Source organism: Archocentrus centrarchus, unplaced genomic scaffold, assembly GCF_007364275.1.
Source record: "Archocentrus centrarchus isolate MPI-CPG fArcCen1 unplaced genomic scaffold, fArcCen1 scaffold_30_ctg1, whole genome shotgun sequence".
NCBI classification, from domain to species: Eukaryota; Metazoa; Chordata; class Actinopteri; order Cichliformes; family Cichlidae; genus Archocentrus; species Archocentrus centrarchus.
In genome coordinates, this window is record NW_022060259.1 from 4,328,130 (window position 1) to 4,346,012 (window position 17,883).

The window sequence follows — 17,883 nt, forward strand, 5'->3', positions numbered from 1 at the left end:
CGAGAGGATGAAAGGTGATGAGAGTAAAAACCAGGTGAAGTCAGATGGAGATCAGTGGGAAGAGCTCTTCTACCTGTTCTCCACTGATGTGCTTCCTGCTCTGCGTGTCCACAGGTGAGGACCAAAGACCCACCTCTTACCTGTAGCTGATGCAGGCGGCCAATACAAAAGCCCAAAGCCGTCTCAGGGTTTCTCACTTATAAAAAAATCCGTCTCCTCAGCTCCCTGTCCTCACTGAAACCCTGGAAGCTGTGTGATGTAGTGATGGAGGTACCTGTTGAGGTGAAAAGCTGCAGCTGAGGTGTTAAAGAAGACACGAGAGGCCAGTGTTTGTTCGGTTTATTTGACTCTGTTACATCGACAGGACTGCGAGGGACGGACGTGTTACAGAAGCGTGAGACACGGATGGAGATCCAGCACAGGTGACACCAGGTGGGTTAGCAGGAAGTGCAGGTGTGTGGTCTGAACTCAGGAAGTGATGGTGCACTGAGGTGGAGTAATATCAAAAAAGGAAAACTTCACAGCCAAGAATATTTTCAAAATAAAATGCTTCACAGTAGCAAATAAAAAAATACAATCATCAATAAATAAAAGCTGCTTCATTAATAGATCACAATCAGCTGTTCAACATGAGGACTGCGGGTGGTGCTCAGGCTCTGACCGCTATCATGAAGCTGCAGGAGGACCAGGAACCGCAGGGTGAGGTCACCTCCACAGCCCCGTCACACTGTGTGAGAGCGTCCTCTGCTGGACCACAATGTGAACTACAACCAGGCTGAGGCAGCAAAACGAGGGCAGTTTCTTTAGAAATGTTTCTAAAGTTTCTGCAGCTGCACTCAGAGCTGCTCCAGATACTCTGAAGACCTCTAAACTCTGATCTTCTTTTATCAGAGGAAGCTCTGAAGCATCCTCCCACAGGTCAGAGGTCAACTTTAATCATGTGCTGAACCTCCAAAAAGCTCTGTACTCCTGAATCTGAGGTTTGACCTTCAGGGGGACCCAGGACTTGGTGGAGCCAGTCCCTCCAGACTCTCAGGGGGCTTCTGAACACGTCAGGGCCCCCCTGGGAGAGCTGGAGCTGGGGGAGGCAGAGAGAGGGAGTCCTGGGCATCTCCGCTCTTTTCCTAAATCCTTCTAAACTCTCCTGGACCTGAACCTTGATGTGACTATGAAGATGTAGGAGCTGCAGCCCACATTTAATTTTCTAAATCAAAGGATGAAAGTGAAGCAGCTTCATGTTAGCAGAAAACCCGAGTGAAGCCCAAAGATGACGTGAGGGAGGAGCCGACCTCTGAAGGTCAGCCCAGTCGGCGTTCCCCAGACGCGGATTAGAGCCGAACCGGACTCAGAGCTGATCCGTGTGTGGGGAACCAAGCTGCAGAGATCCCATGATGGTGATGATCTGTAAGCAGTGGTGATTATAGGTGCGGCAGGTAAATATGAGTGTCAGTGCATCAGTTAATGTTAGTCGCAGTAAAGGGTTAACCAGGACCGGCCGTCATTACGCGCTCTGATCCACGTGGGCCGGCGAGCATCCTGATTGGTTAGTACGATGGAGGACATGTTGGACTACTGAGATGAATCTGTGTGTTTGCTGATTGGATATTTGATTTTATGGCATCTTTTGTTTTTATTTTGTTCTCCTCCTACTTTAAAAGCGTCATCAAGTATTTTGGGGGAATGAGGTCACTTCCTGTTAGAAAAGCGAGGCTTTCTTCTTCAGTTCATTTCGTTTCCACAACGAGAGGCGCTCAAACTCGGCCATCGGCATCCCGAACACCTGCTCGAACTCCTCCGGGGACAGGTGCCTCTGACGGGGAGAAGAAGAAGTTACATTTATCAAACATGCTCCACGTTAAACCACCAGTAAAACCAGTCAGAGGCACTGAAACCAGTCCTACCTGAGAAAACCAAACCACACCTATTCACCTGGGATAAAAAACCAGTCCTGCTTCAAAGACGGTCAAACTGGGAAACCAGTGACCTATTAGACTGAAAAGCAGTCCTACCCAGGAACAGGTCAAACTGGGCCTGAAACCTGACACCTTCAGAGAAATGAACTCAGATCGAAAAACCTGAAAAAGTCGAGACTAAACCTTAAAATCTGATTTTGTCCCCTCGCTGTCAGACGAGGACGAACGTCAGACTTTTAAATCTCCTGTTAGAGGACAGGAAGCTAACCCAGCTCAGCATCCCACTTCCTGTAACGCTCACCTCAAGCCGAGTGCGGTCCACTCCTGGAGGCAGCTTACAGCGCCCTCTGTGGGTCACAACCAGTGCTTCGTATGGGTAGATCTGAGCGGAGAAACGGGGGGTCGGGGAGGGGGGGGGGGCACGGCAGTGAGAACAGGTTAGTAACAGGTGAGTATAAAAATGTTTACAGCAGAGTTTAAAAAGTCAGAAAGAAGGTGCAAAGGTCATCAAATCAATAATCAGAGTGACTGAAGCAGGTCTTTTCCTGGACTCCACCTGAGCAGCTTTGCATGATTCCCAGTGCAAAATAATCCCTCTTTGTCTCCATGCAGCCCCTCAGTTCATCCGGTCTGAAACAAGCCTTTTTAGCTCCTCCCCCTCCGAGACAGCTTTCTTCTGATTGGCTGTGCCTCACAAACAGAAGCTGCTACAAGATCCAAAAGGATTATTCTGAGCTGGGAATCATGCAAAGCTGCTCTACAAGAGCCCGAGAATCAGAGCGTGGAGCTGGAAGCGAGCAGGAAGGATCATCTTTGAGCTGCGTGTCAGATTCCCGCCTCACCTTCTGCTCCAGGATGCTCGGCAGAGAGTTTCCTCTGTCCATGCGCTCCCGCCGAGCCTCTCCGTTCTGCACAGACACATTTAAAACACACCGGAGACGCTCAGATTCTGCAGCCGGAGGAGCAGGAAGACCGTGACAAACACCGAAGGAGGCGACAAGACGCATTTTTGACACGACACACAGGACAAAGGTGGATCTGTGGTTTCTCTGGAGCTGCAGCTTCATACTCAGGAAAAGTATTTTTAAAGACTCACAGCAAACCAAAAGTCCGCCTTTAACCCTGACGGAGACGTGCAGCTGCAGTCAGACGTGTGATGCATGCAAATACAGCGACGGGGAGCAGAGCAGAAACAGACTTGTTGAAGCTTTCCTCCATGAAAAATATGTCAGTGAAGCCACTAAAGTTAAAGTCTGCAGGAGGAGCCGTTCCTTCAGATCTTCATCTACAATCCAAAAGGTGGAACCTGCAGCCTCAGCCTAACACTGGTGTTTCTGTGACCTCTGACCCCACAAATTCACATTGCTTGGCCCTGACAGTTCACACTCATATCCACATTACACAGGCCAGGTATCAGGTGTGCCGTGACAGCCAGGGCCACCAAACTCCTCCTGTAACCCATGTAAACACCAGCTGGTGATGGTAGGCTGGCTTAGGCCCACCTGTGGCTTCAGTTTGGTTCCATTTACTGCATAAACAGACCCGAATCACATCCCTGCAGTCTGGATTCATATTTTCTAAGAACTATTACAACAAGGGAGAAAGTGAGACTAAAGAAAATAGGAGGGCGGGGTTAGTGAGCGGTTAGTGGTCCACTGAGGTGAGGAGGAGCTGATCAAGTTATACAAAAAAGCAGAAATCTGACACCAAAGGCTGCAGTTCCTCTGTTGGCCAGCAGAGGCCCCCATGTAGCTAATTTCCCCAACAAGGGATGCTGACCTGGGTTCAGTAACGTGCTGTCAGGACTGTGCAGGAGGAGCTGGTGCAGGTTACACAGCTCATGCATATACACACACACACACACACACACACACACACACACACACACACACACACACACACACACACACACACACACACACACACACAACATGCTTACCTGAGCAGCTGAAACACAGGAAGGCAGGACAGAAGATCAGAGATCAGTACAGAGTGACGACACTGGTGTGCAAACTCAGGCTGTATGAAGTGCTTTAAAGTTAATATCAGGTCATTCAGTGCATTAGGGTCATGTGACCGATCATCTGTGAGCGCTACCCTCAGATTAAACGGCTCATCTTAAGCTTTTCACGTTTTCTCTAACATGATGAGAAAGGTGGACTCGTACCTGGCCGTCCTTTATCTCCATCTGTGGAAAACTCTGCCGACTGCATCTGAAACACACAAGCAGCCTTTTAGGGTTAAACGTGCACCACAGACGGGTAAACGATGGGCGGAGCCACCGTGACACCACCTGCTGGTTTTTGAAGCCTCCAGAGGAGCGACAGCCAATCAGTCTATTTGGAAACATGACAAACAGGAACGTGTTTCCAGAGGTCAGAGGTCACAGAGTTGTTTCTGTAGGATCAGAAGGCTTTCTGCAGCCACAGCAACCGCCCCGTGTGTTCACTAATCTCCCACCAAAGGCGACAGTGGCCAGTTTGACTCCTTTGTTACTGTACTTAAGTAGAATTTCAGGTATCAGTACTCGAGTATTTGTTTTTCCTGACTACTTTTTACTTTTCCTCCCTACAGTTTTACAAAACACCTGTACTTTCTACTCTGCTCGTTAGGTTTGAGAGGGGAGTTATTATTTCACATCACTAATTTCAAATGCAGTGTTTTTATCAACTCAACAAATATCAGCAAACGCACAAACTGTTTGTGTGCAGTTTGTCACACAGTGTGTCTGAGCTGAAGGTCCAGCTGCTGTGTTCAACATGGAGAAAGCGGAAGCAGAGAGGTTGGATTTAATGGTAAGGACTGATCAGTCACATCTGATATCCTGGAAAGTTTTTTCATCCTGCAAAACAAACTGAGGTACACTAACTACTACAGTAAAGCTCTGTGTTGGACTGGTGCAGAGCAGCTGTGGTGTTCATGGTCACAGTTACATACTGTCAGTGTAGGGGATGGAAATCAGCCAAGATAGCTCGTGACTGTGCTCACTTTCCTGTTTAGATTTGTACTGATATTATTTTATTATTACATTAATATAGCATGAGGTTTAGTTAGCTTTGCACAGAAACAGCTGGTAGAAATGTCCTCCAAACAGCTGCTTTTACGTTCTTACATTTCAGAGCCTGCGCTTCCCCACTTTTACTTGAGCAAAGAAGTTGATTCCGTATTTCTGCTGCCGGAAGGAGAAAACCTCAGAAAACCGCCCCGAGGTTTCCGGATAATCCGTCTGTGATCATGACCCACGAGCTCAGCGGCGTCCACACAGCAAGTGACTCGACTAGGACCAAAGAAAGTCGCTGAAGAGTGACTGAAGCAACATCGGAGAGAGCCAACATGTGACGGGGTAATAATTAACCTTCCTGTATGGACGCAGCCTAATTCACTTTGCTGTCAGTTGCTGTCAGGAAGCCAAGAGTCAGGAACATTTTTCATTTTCAAATATCAGCTACAAAAAGTGTTCAAGAAATGTTTAAAAAGTTGAGTTTAAGTCTAGCTTAAGTTCAGTTTAAGCCTATTTTGTGTCCAGTTTAAGTCTAGCTTAAGTCCAGTTTAAGTCTAGCTTAGGTCCAGTTTAAGCCTATTTTATGTCCAGTTTAAGTCTAGCCTAAGTCCAGTTTAAGTCTATTTTATGTCCCATTTCGGAGTCTCGCTCTGCAGCGGTGTCAGGTGTGAGCACTTACTCTGGTCAAGCCTGATGCTGAGCGTGAAGGAGACTTGGATGCACCTGCTGACAAACCTGCAGGTGGGAGAGGACAGTGAGAGACGTGAGGAGGGATTTGTGGGGAATGTGAGGCGGTGGCGGAGATGGACGGGCGCTCTTACTGCCGTGCATGTGCGTTCTGTCGGGCAGCGACTGCGTCTTCCTCCTGAAGTTAACGGCTTTCTCCTTCTCCTCCTTCAGGATCAGACGGCCCAGGTTGGACTTGATCTGATTCACCATAATCATGCAGCACTTCCGTCAGATTTTCAGGTAAAATTTGAATCTGAACTGAAATTAAAAACGCGGCGGCGTAACGAACCTTCTCCAGCTCCTGCTCCTGCAGCGTCTTCGCTTCTTCTGTCAGGTCTTCAAACTCGTCTTCCTCCTGCAGTTCCTTCTTCTTCCTCCACTCGATCTCTGCAGGGGTTCAGCCTTAAAGTTAACCTGTCACCTGAGCGTTCGCAGCACAGGTGTGTGTGTGTGTGTGTGTGTGTGTGTGTGTGTGTGTGTGTGTGTGTGTGTGTGTGTGTGTGTGTGTGTGTGTGTTACCCATGGTGGCCAGCGAGGGCGGGCAGGGCCAGTACTCCGTCTCGATCTTGGAGGGCTGGTTGGGATCTGGAGGCTGAGCCGCCGGAAACTTTGCAGACTGAATGACGCCACTGCCTTCGCCGTGTTTGTGAACATCTGGAGAGACAGTGTGAAGCTGCTGAGTGACGATGCAGTGACAGACACACAAACACTGAGGAAGAAGAGCAGCGCTCACCCTGTTTGTAGATGGGAGGTTTCCTGTAGATGTTGGTCCCATTATCTGAAAAAATGCAAAGAAAATTAATAAATTCCTGACATTTAAATGTGCGATGCTTCCTCTGAGTTTCTGTTTGCAGCTTGTTGTTACTGAAGGCTCTGCCAGGAGATGTCCCAACAGCAGCATCTCTGGGTCAAGTCTGAATCTCAGAAGAAGCTTCAATATTCTGGATAAAGCCTAAAAAATGACTAAAACAACCCAAACACACAAACTCAGCCAAAGTGATGATGAAGGGTCAGAAATGGAGACAGGGCACTGGTGATGTTAACACCATTTATGGGCCTCCAAATGTAATGGGAGGAGCCAGAAATGCATCAGAAACACACACAATTATAGATGCGGCGCACACGCGGTTATGGCTGAATGCTCTTCAGGGTTTGGACTGATGTTCAGGTTCAGGTTTGAGTCGGGTTCAGTTCAGGTAAATGGGTCCTGGCAGCCCTCAGTGTGTGTGCGTGTTACCTGGTCGGTGGAAATGTTGCAGGCTGGTGCTGATCTTGCGTCCAGCCTGAAGCTGCAGCGTGGATCCTCCAGGAGAACCACTCTCACTTCCTGCCCTGCGACCCTTCACCTGGAAACAAACAATCTCGTTAAGCCTTTAATGGCCTGACAGGAGACATGCTCCTCTTCTCCAAACTGCAGACTGTAATAACTTTCTCTAAACCAAGTAGCAGCCTCCAGGCCTGTAAAATGAAGCCACTAAGGGGCGTGGCCTCTTTGACAGACAGGTGGATGGTGACACAGGCGGCTGTAGCTGCTAGCTGCCTGCTAGGCTTCTGGACCTCTGGACTGTGTTTGCTTACAGCAAAGATCTGATGTTGTGGCTTCAAAATGTTGAGTCCACAAAGCCTTGGGTGAGGCTACGTCCATCTTTTATTTACAGATAAGTTTGGCTCTGTAACTGTAAACGGGTTTTTAACTAATTAAAGTAAAAACATGGAAATGTCCCCTCCTTTAAATCCAGAAACGGAGGTCATATTTTATTTTTGCCCCTCACGCTCTGACTGAAGGGCAGCTTCTGAACAGAGGTCCTTCTGTTCTCCCAGCGTCACGCTTTCAGCACCACGATGAAGACAAAGCAGCGATTCAAAGCGATGGACTGGACGAGAACATGGAGGACAAACCGAGGTCGTGGTTTCTGGAAGGTCAACATTTGCTGTGACCACTGATTTGAGCTTGTGTTTGAGGGCGCAGTTATCACCGGTGTTAAAGGTCGAGTTTAATACAGAGAGATTCCAGCTCAGCTCCACACTAACCTGACAACAACAACAGGTTAGTTATTAGACTATTTTTATCAGCAGTGTGTTCGGTGCCACCTGTCAGTTATAATGAAGCCCTGAGTCTGTGAAACTGCACCCGGATCAGCTCCTCACCGACTCTACAAATGACCATCATTCACAAAACAAACAGCATGTGTCAGGTAAACAGGTTGGTTGATCCACTGTTTATTACCTTTAAACATTTGTCCTTTATTCACTGAGTAAAAAATAATCCCTAACACATGCTTGAAACTAGCTGCTGCTGCTTCCAGCTGCTCCTTTAGGGGGCGCCACAGCAGCTCCCCTGCCTCCATCTGCCCCTCCCTCTGCATGTCCTCCTTCACTACACCCATGAACCTCCTCTGAGGTCTTCCTCTGTTTCTGCTGCTCCTTTAACGGGTTTATTTCCTGTCTGGACGTTCACAAAGAACAGTCAAATGTTCGTTTATGCTGAATTAACAGGTGTTAAAAACATGAGCAGTGCCAGATTATTAGGTACAGTTTATTCCCCCCGTGGCCTGAAGCAGGGACGGAAACAAATAAATGAACCCGAGTTATTCCCACCAGTATTCATGGATCTCTTACCTCAGGAGACGTGGTTGGAGACGTGGGTGGAGGAGACAGAGAGCGCTGCAGAGAAACAGATGCGAACAATTAAATCTGGATCGGGTGAAGCTGCAGGAATTTCATAAACCACAGCTCTGCTTCACAGCTCACACTCTTTATGAAAGTGGAACGAATGACTATAACCACTAATGAAATAATGAAAATGTGATCTTTAAAGCACAATGATGTTTTCACGTCTGTGGTCCTTGAATCCTTTTTAAGCAGATCCCAAAGCTCTGAGGTTTGTGCTGTTTATTTATTTTCAGGTCTTTTTAGAACGTCACAACGAGCAGCGTCGCTCTGACAGACCGTACTTTGGCGTCCTGTGTGTGCTAGGGTTTAATCCCGGGATCCGGGATTCCCGGGAAATGCGATCAGAACCATTTCCCGTTTCCCGGGAAACGTTAGACGGGAAACCAGGAAAAAAGTCGCATGCGTCGATTTGACTTTCAGAAAGAAAAGAAAGCTTCAGGATGTTAAATATAAGGAAATATTGAGAGAAGGGTTCGTTTAATGCGAAAAGCATTACTCTTCATTTCAGGCACGTTCAGCCTCCGTTTAAGGCTTCAGCCTTCATCTCAAGCGTTTTAATAGAGGTATTACACAGTTGTACTTTTTTCCTCTTTAATTTGTTGAAATCGTAGGCAATGTGTTTACCCTAAGGTATTTTGTATTATATAATTTTATATTATATATTGTTATATTGCATTATATAGCCCATAAAATATGCCTGCCCTGAACAATAAAGAAATATCTGTTTAACTTCGAGTGTTTCTTTTCCTCGTTTGCAGCCGCTTACTAACAACCATGAATTAGGATGTGGGCCTAATGGGTGAAGAAATTATCATGAAATAGATTACTTAACATATTTCGCTTTTAAAATGGAGTTGAGTAAAATGTATATTTTTTAGGCTATAAGGATTGGCCAGTTTTTCAAAAGACGATTCACAGCGAACCTACTTTAACCCTCAGACACGGTGTTATAAATTTGCTGTTGCCAGAATGGCAATGACCAAGTCGTAGTGCATTACTCAAGGCCCTGTGTTATGCCATATTATAGTGTAGTACGGTAGTTCACTTTTCAATGACTATTACAGCGTTCCACTGGTGGAGATATAGCGCAACAGATGTCGCCACGACAGCGTGGCTGAGCCTTTATCAATGCTGTGGAGATGAACCGTATTGTTTTGCACCAGCAGTTGTAAAATATCTTGGTATAATTCCATGTACAATGGAGGAATATTCGAATTATATTTGTTAAGGGAGTGTTGAGGAACGACACAACACCGCATAGCTCGAGCACTCGAATGTCCAGATGTAGGTTTTATTGCATTAATCAAGCCGACGTTGCCCCCTACTGGGCATAACAGGACATAGCTGGAAAGCTACATCTACAATATCAGAATAGGTTAAGGCCGACACAGGCTACAGAAGGCCTAATTAAAATAAAAAAATAAATAAACTTTTTCCCGGGATTCCCGGGAAATGGCTCGTCATTTCCCGGGATTTGATTCATGTCATTTTCGGGAAAAATATTAAACCCTAGTGTGTGCGTACCTCTCTGCGCGGCGGGTCGAGCGGGGAGAAGCTCAGGTGGGGCTGGTAGGTCATCAGGTCTGGTCGCTCCACCTGCAGGATGGCTTTATCTCTGGGCAGCGCCGCCAGGTCTCTGTAGCCCACCACCTGGTCATTGAGACGGGCCTGAAGGAAACCGCACGACTGTCATTTTAGTAAAGGCGTGTTTTTGATTTAAAATAAACTGCAATGTAACTAAAGCTGCCGGATAGAAAATGTGCCTCAAACACGTGTGAGGTGAAATTAGGACTTTAGTCGGTCCACTGCTTCCACGCTACAAAGATTCAAAAGTTTCTAAACTCAAACAAGAAAATCCTCTGTGGAACAATAAAAACAAACATACAAAACTATAATCAGTCTGATTAGAGCTCAAAATTCAACAAAACTAAACTCAAAGGACTTTAACACTAAAACGCTGCCACCTTGTGGTGAAGAAGCACCTTTGTTAAAAGTATAAAATCTTGATAAAATAAATAAATATGATAAAATCACTCCAGTAGATGTAAATGAGTAAAAAATGAACGTGATCATATTTCAGCGTCTGTGAGCAGGTGTAGGTTTACCACGACGCCGGTGGCTGGAGACCCCGGGGTGCTCGGGCCCCTGGAGGAGGGCAGGTTGACCGGAGTTAGCCGTCCCTCCACCTGCCGGACAGCCGAGACAATCAGGAGGTGAAAACACTTCATTAACACCGGGACAAAGAACACAAACTCAGAATCTGACTTTAAGAAGGGTCTGACAGTTTATGCAAATATTTCTCATCGTCAGCTTTATTTTGTTTGTAATGCAGCTCTGTGACCAGAGGGTGGCAGTAATGCAGCTAGAAGAGCGGGCTCTGAGGTGCTGCAGAACAAAAACGTGACCATCCTGTGGTAAATGCTTTGTTTCAGAGCCAAAAACTTCAGACTGTTCTGAATACTGAACATTTCTACTGATTACAGACTCTGGGTCCTGCCCCTCAGCAGGCTTCCAGAAGCTGACCAATCAGAAGAAAGTGGGCGGGGAAACAGGAGCTTGTTTCCAATGGAGGCTGGAATAAGATAACTGAGGACCTGTGAATCATGCAAAGCTGCTCTGAACTAAAGCACGAAGCTGGTGGTGAGAACAGTCCGACTTTAACGAACTTCTGGAGAAGTCTGCTCTCTAAAAACACTGCTAACTGAGGCGTCAGCGTAACTACAGGATCCCTCTGCAACAGGGTTTGATACCCAAACTCGTGCTTTATGTCTAAGTGCACGTGTGTCCTCCACCTGTCGCTGATGGAGCTCCAGCAGAGTGATTACCTTCTGCATGGCTGCAGAGACACAAACGTCCGTCCGACTGGTTTCGAGCAGCTGTGGAGAGAAAACAGAGTCAGCATCTACACGATATCTCATCTGAGGACGACGTCGGAGTCAGAGCGAGCTCGGGAATGACTCCGCTGATCCCGGGTCAGAGGGAAGACAAAATTAATGACATTTCATTTCATTCAAGTTAAATCTTTATTTTAATTCTGATGCATTTTTTTTAATCTAATTTGTGTTGTTTGTTCTATTGTTTAGTTTTTCTGGTTTTTACTTTTCAGTTTGCATTTATTAATTTTATTGTTTTCATTTTTCTGACTGTCTTTACCTGGATCATTACAGCAGAAAGCACTCGAGGACTTGGTGCTGTAATAAAACTGAATCAAACTGAAGTTTTGTGGTTTTAGTTTCTGTTTGGTGTCTTCAGTAAAGTGATGATGCTGGGGTTGCCGTGGTGACTTAAAGCCAACCTATAGTCAGATTTGTGAGTCCTTCCTGCTGCTGGTAGCTGTGAGTGAGCAAAATCACAAAAGCGGCTTGATTACAGGTTTTAAACTCAGAGTTTGTCCGGTCATAAAAAAAAAAAAAAAAAAAAAGAAGATTTCCAAGCTGCATCTTCCCAGATTCCCAGGATTTCTACTGCCGCTCTTTGTCAGGATGGGAGATGTCCTGATGATCCAGTAATGAAGGTGTTGTTTCCAGCTCAGAGGTGGTTTTATTTCAATCCCTCCTGAGAACAAACAGTCCTTTCTGAGACGCTCAGCCTGCTGGGAATGAGCAGACCAAGTGTAAAACAAGCTGGAGCATCAGAGGCTCCTCAGGGATGGCTGCAGGGGGCGGGGCGGCTGCAGACCTGCTCACAGGGAACACACCTTCTACCTAAAAAACACGAGAGTCGAAGGCTGGGAGAGGATATCCTCCATCCTTCCTGTGGACCCCCCCACCACCACCACCACCACTACTACTACCACCATCTTTCATCTCTTCATCCTCCCTTTCTCCCCCTCCCCTCTGCTGTTTATCAGCTCACCCAGCCGGGCGACGCCCAGCCGCTGCTTAACGGCTGCTGTGGTTACACTCGTCCTCAGAGAATCAGCAGAGCAGCTTCACTCCCTCCTCCACTGCTGTCCTAACAGAAAATCTGACACCAGATCAGCCCGAGGACACATCCATGGTGCCCGACCTCAGCTGAACCCGATCTGTCTGACATTTCAACATTTCATCAGGCAAATATCTGTCTGATTTATGTGGCAGGTGCTTGGCTTGGCTCCCCTTTCAACCAGAAGATCCAAATATTATCCAGAAATATCATCAGATTCACCAACAGGTCTTTAGTGGCTAATGGAGGTTAAAACACCTCAATGAATGTTTAAACATCCATAAAGGCTGAGAAGATACCAGGAGCAAAACAACCTGTTTCTGTCCAAAGGGATGAAACCCAACGAGCTCGTTAACATCAGATCTGCATTAAAACCAGCCCCAAACTCAGAGGGACTGAAACAGTTTCTACTGGTTTGATGGCGGCACACATTCACTGTGGCTTTGTTTCAATTGTATTTATATAGCGCCAAATCACCACAAACAGTCGCCTCAAGGTGATTTATATTGTTGGTAAAGACCCTACAATAATACAGAGAAAACCCAACAATAAGTCGACCCCCTATGAGCAGCACTTGGTGACAGTGGGAAGGAAAAACTCCCTTTAACAGGAAGAAACCTCCAGCAGAACCAGGCTCAGGGAGGGGGGGTCATCTGCTGAGGGGGGAGACAGAGATTAATAATAACTAATGATTAAATACAGAGTGAAGTATAAACAAAGTAAATAAGGTGAATGAGAAACAGTGCATCATGGGAACCCCCCAGCAGACTAGGCCTATAGCAGCATAACTAAGGGATGGTTCAGGGTCACCTGATCCAGCCCTAACTATAAGCTTGATCATAAAGGAAAGTTTTAAGCCTAATCTTAAAAATAGAGAGGGTGTCTGTCTCCTGAATCCAAGCTGGGAGCTGGTTCCACAGAAGAGGGGCCTGAAAGCTGAAGGCTCTGCCTCCCATTCTACTCTTAAGTATCCTAGGAACCACAAGTAAGCCAGCAGTCTGAGAGAGAAGTGCTCTGTTGGGGTGATATGGTACTATGAGGTCTTTGAGATAAGATGGGGCCTGATTATTCAAGACCTTGTAGGTGAGGAGAAGGATTTTAAATTCTATTCTAGATTTAACAGGGAGCCAATGAAGAGAAGCCAATATGGGAGAAATCTGCTCTCTCTTTCTAGTCCCTGTCAGTACTCTAGCTGCAGCATTTTGGATCAGCTGAAGGCTTTTCAGGAAGCTTTTAGGACAGCCTGATAATAATGAATTACAATAGTCCAGCCTAGAAGTAATAAATGCATGAATTAGCTTTTTAGCATCACTCTGAGAAAGGATGTTTATAATTTTAGAAATATTGCACAAATACAAAAAAGCGGTCCTACATATTTGTTTAATATGTGCATTGAAGGACATATCCTGGTCAAAAATGACTCCAAGATTTCTCACAGTGTTACTGGAGGCCAAAGTAATGCCATCCAGAGTAAGTATCTGGTTAGACACCATGTTTCTAAGATTTGTGGGGCCGAGAACAAGAACTTCAGTTTGATCTGAATTTAGAAGCAGGAAATTAGAGGTCATCCAGGCCTTAATGTCTTTAAGACATTCCTGCAGTTTAACTAATTGATGTGTGTCATCTGGCTTCATTGATAGGTAAAGCTGAGTATCATCTGCATAACAATGAAAATTGATGCAATGCTTTCTAATAATACTGCCTAAGGGAAGCATGTATAATGTAAATAAAATTGGTCCTAGCACAGAACCCTGTGGAACTCCATAATTAACCTTAGTGTGTGGAGAAGACTCCCCATTTACATGAACAAATTGGAGTCTCCTGAAGCTTTCTACTTGGGAGACAGTTTAAAATCCACTGATCAGCTGACCTCTGACCTGACCAACCTCAGATTATAACCCTGCCCCCACAAGCTGGTACAGCAGGCACAAGACATGATGGGAGCATCAGTTCATCCACCTCTCCTCTTACCCTGATGCCCCCTTCACTCTGTAGGAGGGTAAATCTGGCTCATTAATCACATGACCTTCTCCCAGTTTATCTCCCAATAAACTGAATCCTGTGGTTTCCTGTCACTGTTTTTTATTTATGCTGATGACACCCAGCTTTATCTGATACTCCTGATACGATGTAACTCAAACTCATTGTGTTTTAAGTTTCAGTTTCATCCAGCATTTCTTTAGGTTATTTACTTCCTTTCACTGTATTAATACGCTCATGTTTAATAATAATATTGGAGAATATTGGAGAAACTGTACCTATTACAAAAAGAAATAACATGTAATAATGTGAAGAGCCTGCACACCGACCAAGACAACAATTTAACAAGTTTTCCTGAGCTTTTAAAGTGGACTCAAACGTGCCAGTTTCCTGGTATGATTGCAAAGTGATGATGAAGCTCTTCAGTCTTGACCTTTTATAATATGGTTGAAGGTTGGATGAAGCTGGAGGACTGTGAGCAGATGGAAGTGAAAGCTTTAAACATGAAACATCAGAGCGCCGCCTGACTGTTGATGAATTATTCTTTTTGCACCCCTCCTGCTTTGTTTTCACTTCATCATGTTGTAAAGTTTTGCTCTTCCTCCAAGAAGGTTCGGTGATGGGTTCAGTTTTGGGTGGAATTCGCCCAGCTTGGAACCTTTGGAGCTGGTCTGGATCTGGATCCAGGAACGTTGGAGGTTCTTCACCATCGTGAAAGCCACCCTCATTCTTCACTAATACAGATCAAAGTGAAAATAGAGAAATGAGGAGGTATCAGGCCCCATCTTATCTCAAAGACCTCATAGTACCATATCACCCCAACAGAGCACTTCACTCTCAGACTGCTGGCTTACTTGTGGTTCCTAGGATACTTAAGAGTAGAATGGGAGGCAGAGCCTTCAGCTTTCAGGCCCCTCTTCTGTGGAACCAGCTCCCAGCTTGGATTCAGGAGACAGACACCCTCTCTATTTTTAAGATTAGGCTTAAAACTTTCCTTTATGATCAAGCTTATAGTTAGGGCTGGATCAGGTGACCCTGAACCATCCCTTAGTTACGCTGCTATAGGCCTAGTCTGCTGGGGGGTTCACATGATGCACTGTTTCTTTTCATTCTCCTTATTTACTTTGTTTATACTCCACTCTGTATTTAATCATTAGTTATTATTAATCTCTGTCTCCCCCCTCAGCAGATGACCCCCCCTCCCTGAGCCTGGTTCTGCTGGAGGTTTCTTCCTGTTAAAGGGAGTTTTTCCTTCCCACTGTCACCAAGTGCTGCTCATAGGGGGTCGTTTTGACTGTTGGGTTTTCTCTGTATTATTGTAGGGTCTTTACCCACAATACAAAGCGCCTTGAGGCGACAGTTTGTTATGAATATATAAATAAAACTGAATTGAATCATCTCGATGTTCTCAGGAAAACATCATGAATGGATCTGTGTGATCAGCTGGTCTATGAAGCACATTCTGCTGTGTAACAGCTGCTTTACGAATAAAGTTTGGTTTTACCTCCTCAGCAGGTGGTGGTTTAAACTTGGTCTCTGCTGAGCTGGCTGCAGTTAGTGTGACGCACAGGAAGCTGAAGCGGCAGTTACAGCGGCGTGCTGAGTAAAAGTACTCGGTTACTTCACTCTGCTGAGCGACTGACAGCAGTCTGAGTGCTCTCTGTGGCCGATCGTCTTATCACTGAGAGCTTTTATCTGCCATTAGTCTGAGCGCACACACATTTAAACACACTTTACAGGCGATGGGGCGGATCCAGGCAGCGGGTCTGCTTCCCATCCACATCCCGGCTGCACGGAGGCCGGAAACAGGCTTAGAGTTTGATTTCAGGGCTGAATCTGACAGTTAGTCTCCAGCACGTCAGACACATTCATGTGTTAACTGTTAAAAAATCCACAGAAAGCCAAACAGGCTCAGCTTCATGGAAGCTGGAAAACAGAAACTGGAAGCTGGTTTTGGAGGCAGGAAGCAGCTGAAATGATGAGTCACTTCATGAAAACTCGTGTTAGGTTCACATCATCAAATCAAAGTCCATAACCTGCTGATGCCCTCAAACGCCTCCAAACTGTCAGCAGCAGCAGAGCAGCCACTTCAGGAGCCGCCGAGGTCGGTTTGATGGAGCTGAAGCTGAACCCTGAACTTTGACCTCCGTGCTCTGGAGATGCTGACTGGGGTTCAAGTCCAGTCACTGGTAATGTCTACATCTAAGATCTCATCTCCTTTCTCGTAGCTTATTATTTATTTATGTGTTTTAATCTGTTGTTTGAAAGTGTTTGGACTTTGGAAACCGATCAGCAGATTAATCAATATTTCAAATATTTATCACAAAATGACTTCCAGAAAGCTGCAGGTCCAAACACAGACCAGCTTCTTGATGAGATGGTCTGTGTTTGGACTCTGCACAGCTGCAAGGAAACCTCTCACTGATCACTTTAATTGATCACATTTAATCACCAATAAAATCCCCACGTTTCAGGTGAAAGAGTCAATAATCTGCTGCCTCCTTCAGCTGCTTTGATAGGCTTTGGAGAACATTAATGTGCATTTTTATTATTTTAACAGTAATGAAAGCTGCAGGTGGGCCACAGCCACCTCACAGACCATCTCTGAGCACTGACAGCCATCCAGACCAGGTCCAGAGAGTCTGCTGTTTCAGTGTAAGCTCCGCCTCTTTGGGGCTAGGGGTCAGGTGTGCTGCACATCTGGCCCACAGACCCCAAAGTGACTCTCCATCGTGACTTTTGGAGCAATAACTGGGCCACAGTACAATTTTTAGAGCTGTAAGAGAGCCATGAAGCCTCTGAGCTCAGCAGCTTCCTGCTTCCTTTAATCTGGTTTAAACTGGGAGCTTCAGCACCTCCTCCTGCCCCCCCACCAACACCAACACGCAGCTTCAGTATTTTCTGACACTTCGGAGACTGAAACAGTCATACTGGTCACACTGGTCACACGTTGGCCTCCTAGTGATATCTGCTGCTTATCTCCCCTCACAGGAAACTGAAGGTTTAAACGGCTGCTTCTGTTTTTGTTCCTGATTTCCGAACATTTTATAGGTCACAGAAATTCTGCCGAGCGCGTCTTTATGATGAAGGCTTCAGACCCCCCTCCTCCTCTCAGAGGAAACAGGAGCCGCGAGGAGGCCCGAAAAACACCTGAAAACACCTGAAAACGCGTTTTTATTCTGACCGAAGGAGCGCTGAGGAAGAGCGGGGAGGATGAAGGCGCTGCGGCGCTCATGTGGCCTGTCTGAGGCTTCATTACGAGGAGGAAGAGGAGGGTGAGGAGGAGACAAGTGCGTCTGCGGCGACGCGATAAAAACAGAAACAGAAGCGACAGATCCCGTAAAAAAAGAGGAAGATCCTACCTGCAAACACGAGAATCAGGCTGAACGCATCCAGGAGAGCAGAGCAGAGAGGCGCTCCTTCCTCACAGCGCCACAGGAGGAGGAGGAGGAGGAGGAGGAGGAAGGGTGGAGGGAGGAAGAGGCGGAGGTGGCGGCTGGCTGCTTTTGAAGCCCGGGCTGGGGGCTGCTGTGACCCCAGGAGGAGGAGAAGAAGGAGGAGGATGTTTTCCTGTTGCTCGGGCCGGTCCACTGTGGAGCTCTGCGGGGGGAGGAAGTGTGTTTGTGATGCCCGCGTTCAAAAAGCATAAAAACAGGAGCTGAA

General features: G+C 46.3%; 1 protein-coding gene across 4 annotated transcripts; it reads right to left on the bottom strand.

Annotated features, from left to right (window-relative positions):
* Positions 1-328: 328 nt before the first annotated feature.
* dmtn (dematin actin binding protein) lies at positions 329-17,773 on the bottom strand. 4 transcript variants are annotated; one of them, XM_030724048.1, is made up of 17 exons: positions 17,583-17,773; positions 11,142-11,192; positions 10,422-10,502; positions 9,841-9,984; positions 8,263-8,307; positions 6,881-6,989; positions 6,377-6,421; positions 6,163-6,297; positions 5,933-6,030; positions 5,736-5,841; positions 5,594-5,649; positions 4,081-4,126; positions 3,853-3,860; positions 2,756-2,821; positions 2,215-2,295; positions 1,701-1,810; positions 329-1,468 (listed from the first exon to the last, which is right to left on the bottom strand). In XM_030724048.1, the coding sequence occupies exons 2-17, from the start codon at positions 11,148-11,150 to the stop codon at positions 1,465-1,467; spliced, it is 1,143 nt and encodes a 380-aa protein (XP_030579908.1). In that variant the 5' UTR covers positions 11,151-11,192; positions 17,583-17,773; the 3' UTR covers positions 329-1,464. The 4 variants fall into 4 exon arrangements, with proteins under 4 accessions (XP_030579908.1, XP_030579906.1, XP_030579909.1 ...); XM_030724046.1 differs by having other exon boundaries at positions 329-1,810; positions 17,583-17,772; XM_030724049.1 differs by lacking the exon at positions 2,756-2,821 and having other exon boundaries at positions 329-1,810; positions 17,583-17,772.
* Positions 17,774-17,883: the final 110 nt, after the last annotated feature.

What these genes read in the sequence shown, in the direction of transcription:
- dmtn (XM_030724048.1), bottom strand. An exon ending in AGGAGCAGGAGCTGGAGAAG is followed by an intron (nt 5,842 to 5,932) that starts GTTCGTTACGCC and finishes ATGGTGAATCAG; the next exon opens with ATCAAGTCCAACCTGGGCCG. An exon ending in CGAGCATCCTGGAGCAGAAG is followed by an intron (nt 2,296 to 2,755) that starts GTGAGGCGGGAA and finishes TTCTCCGCTCAG; the next exon opens with ATCTACCCATACGAAGCACT.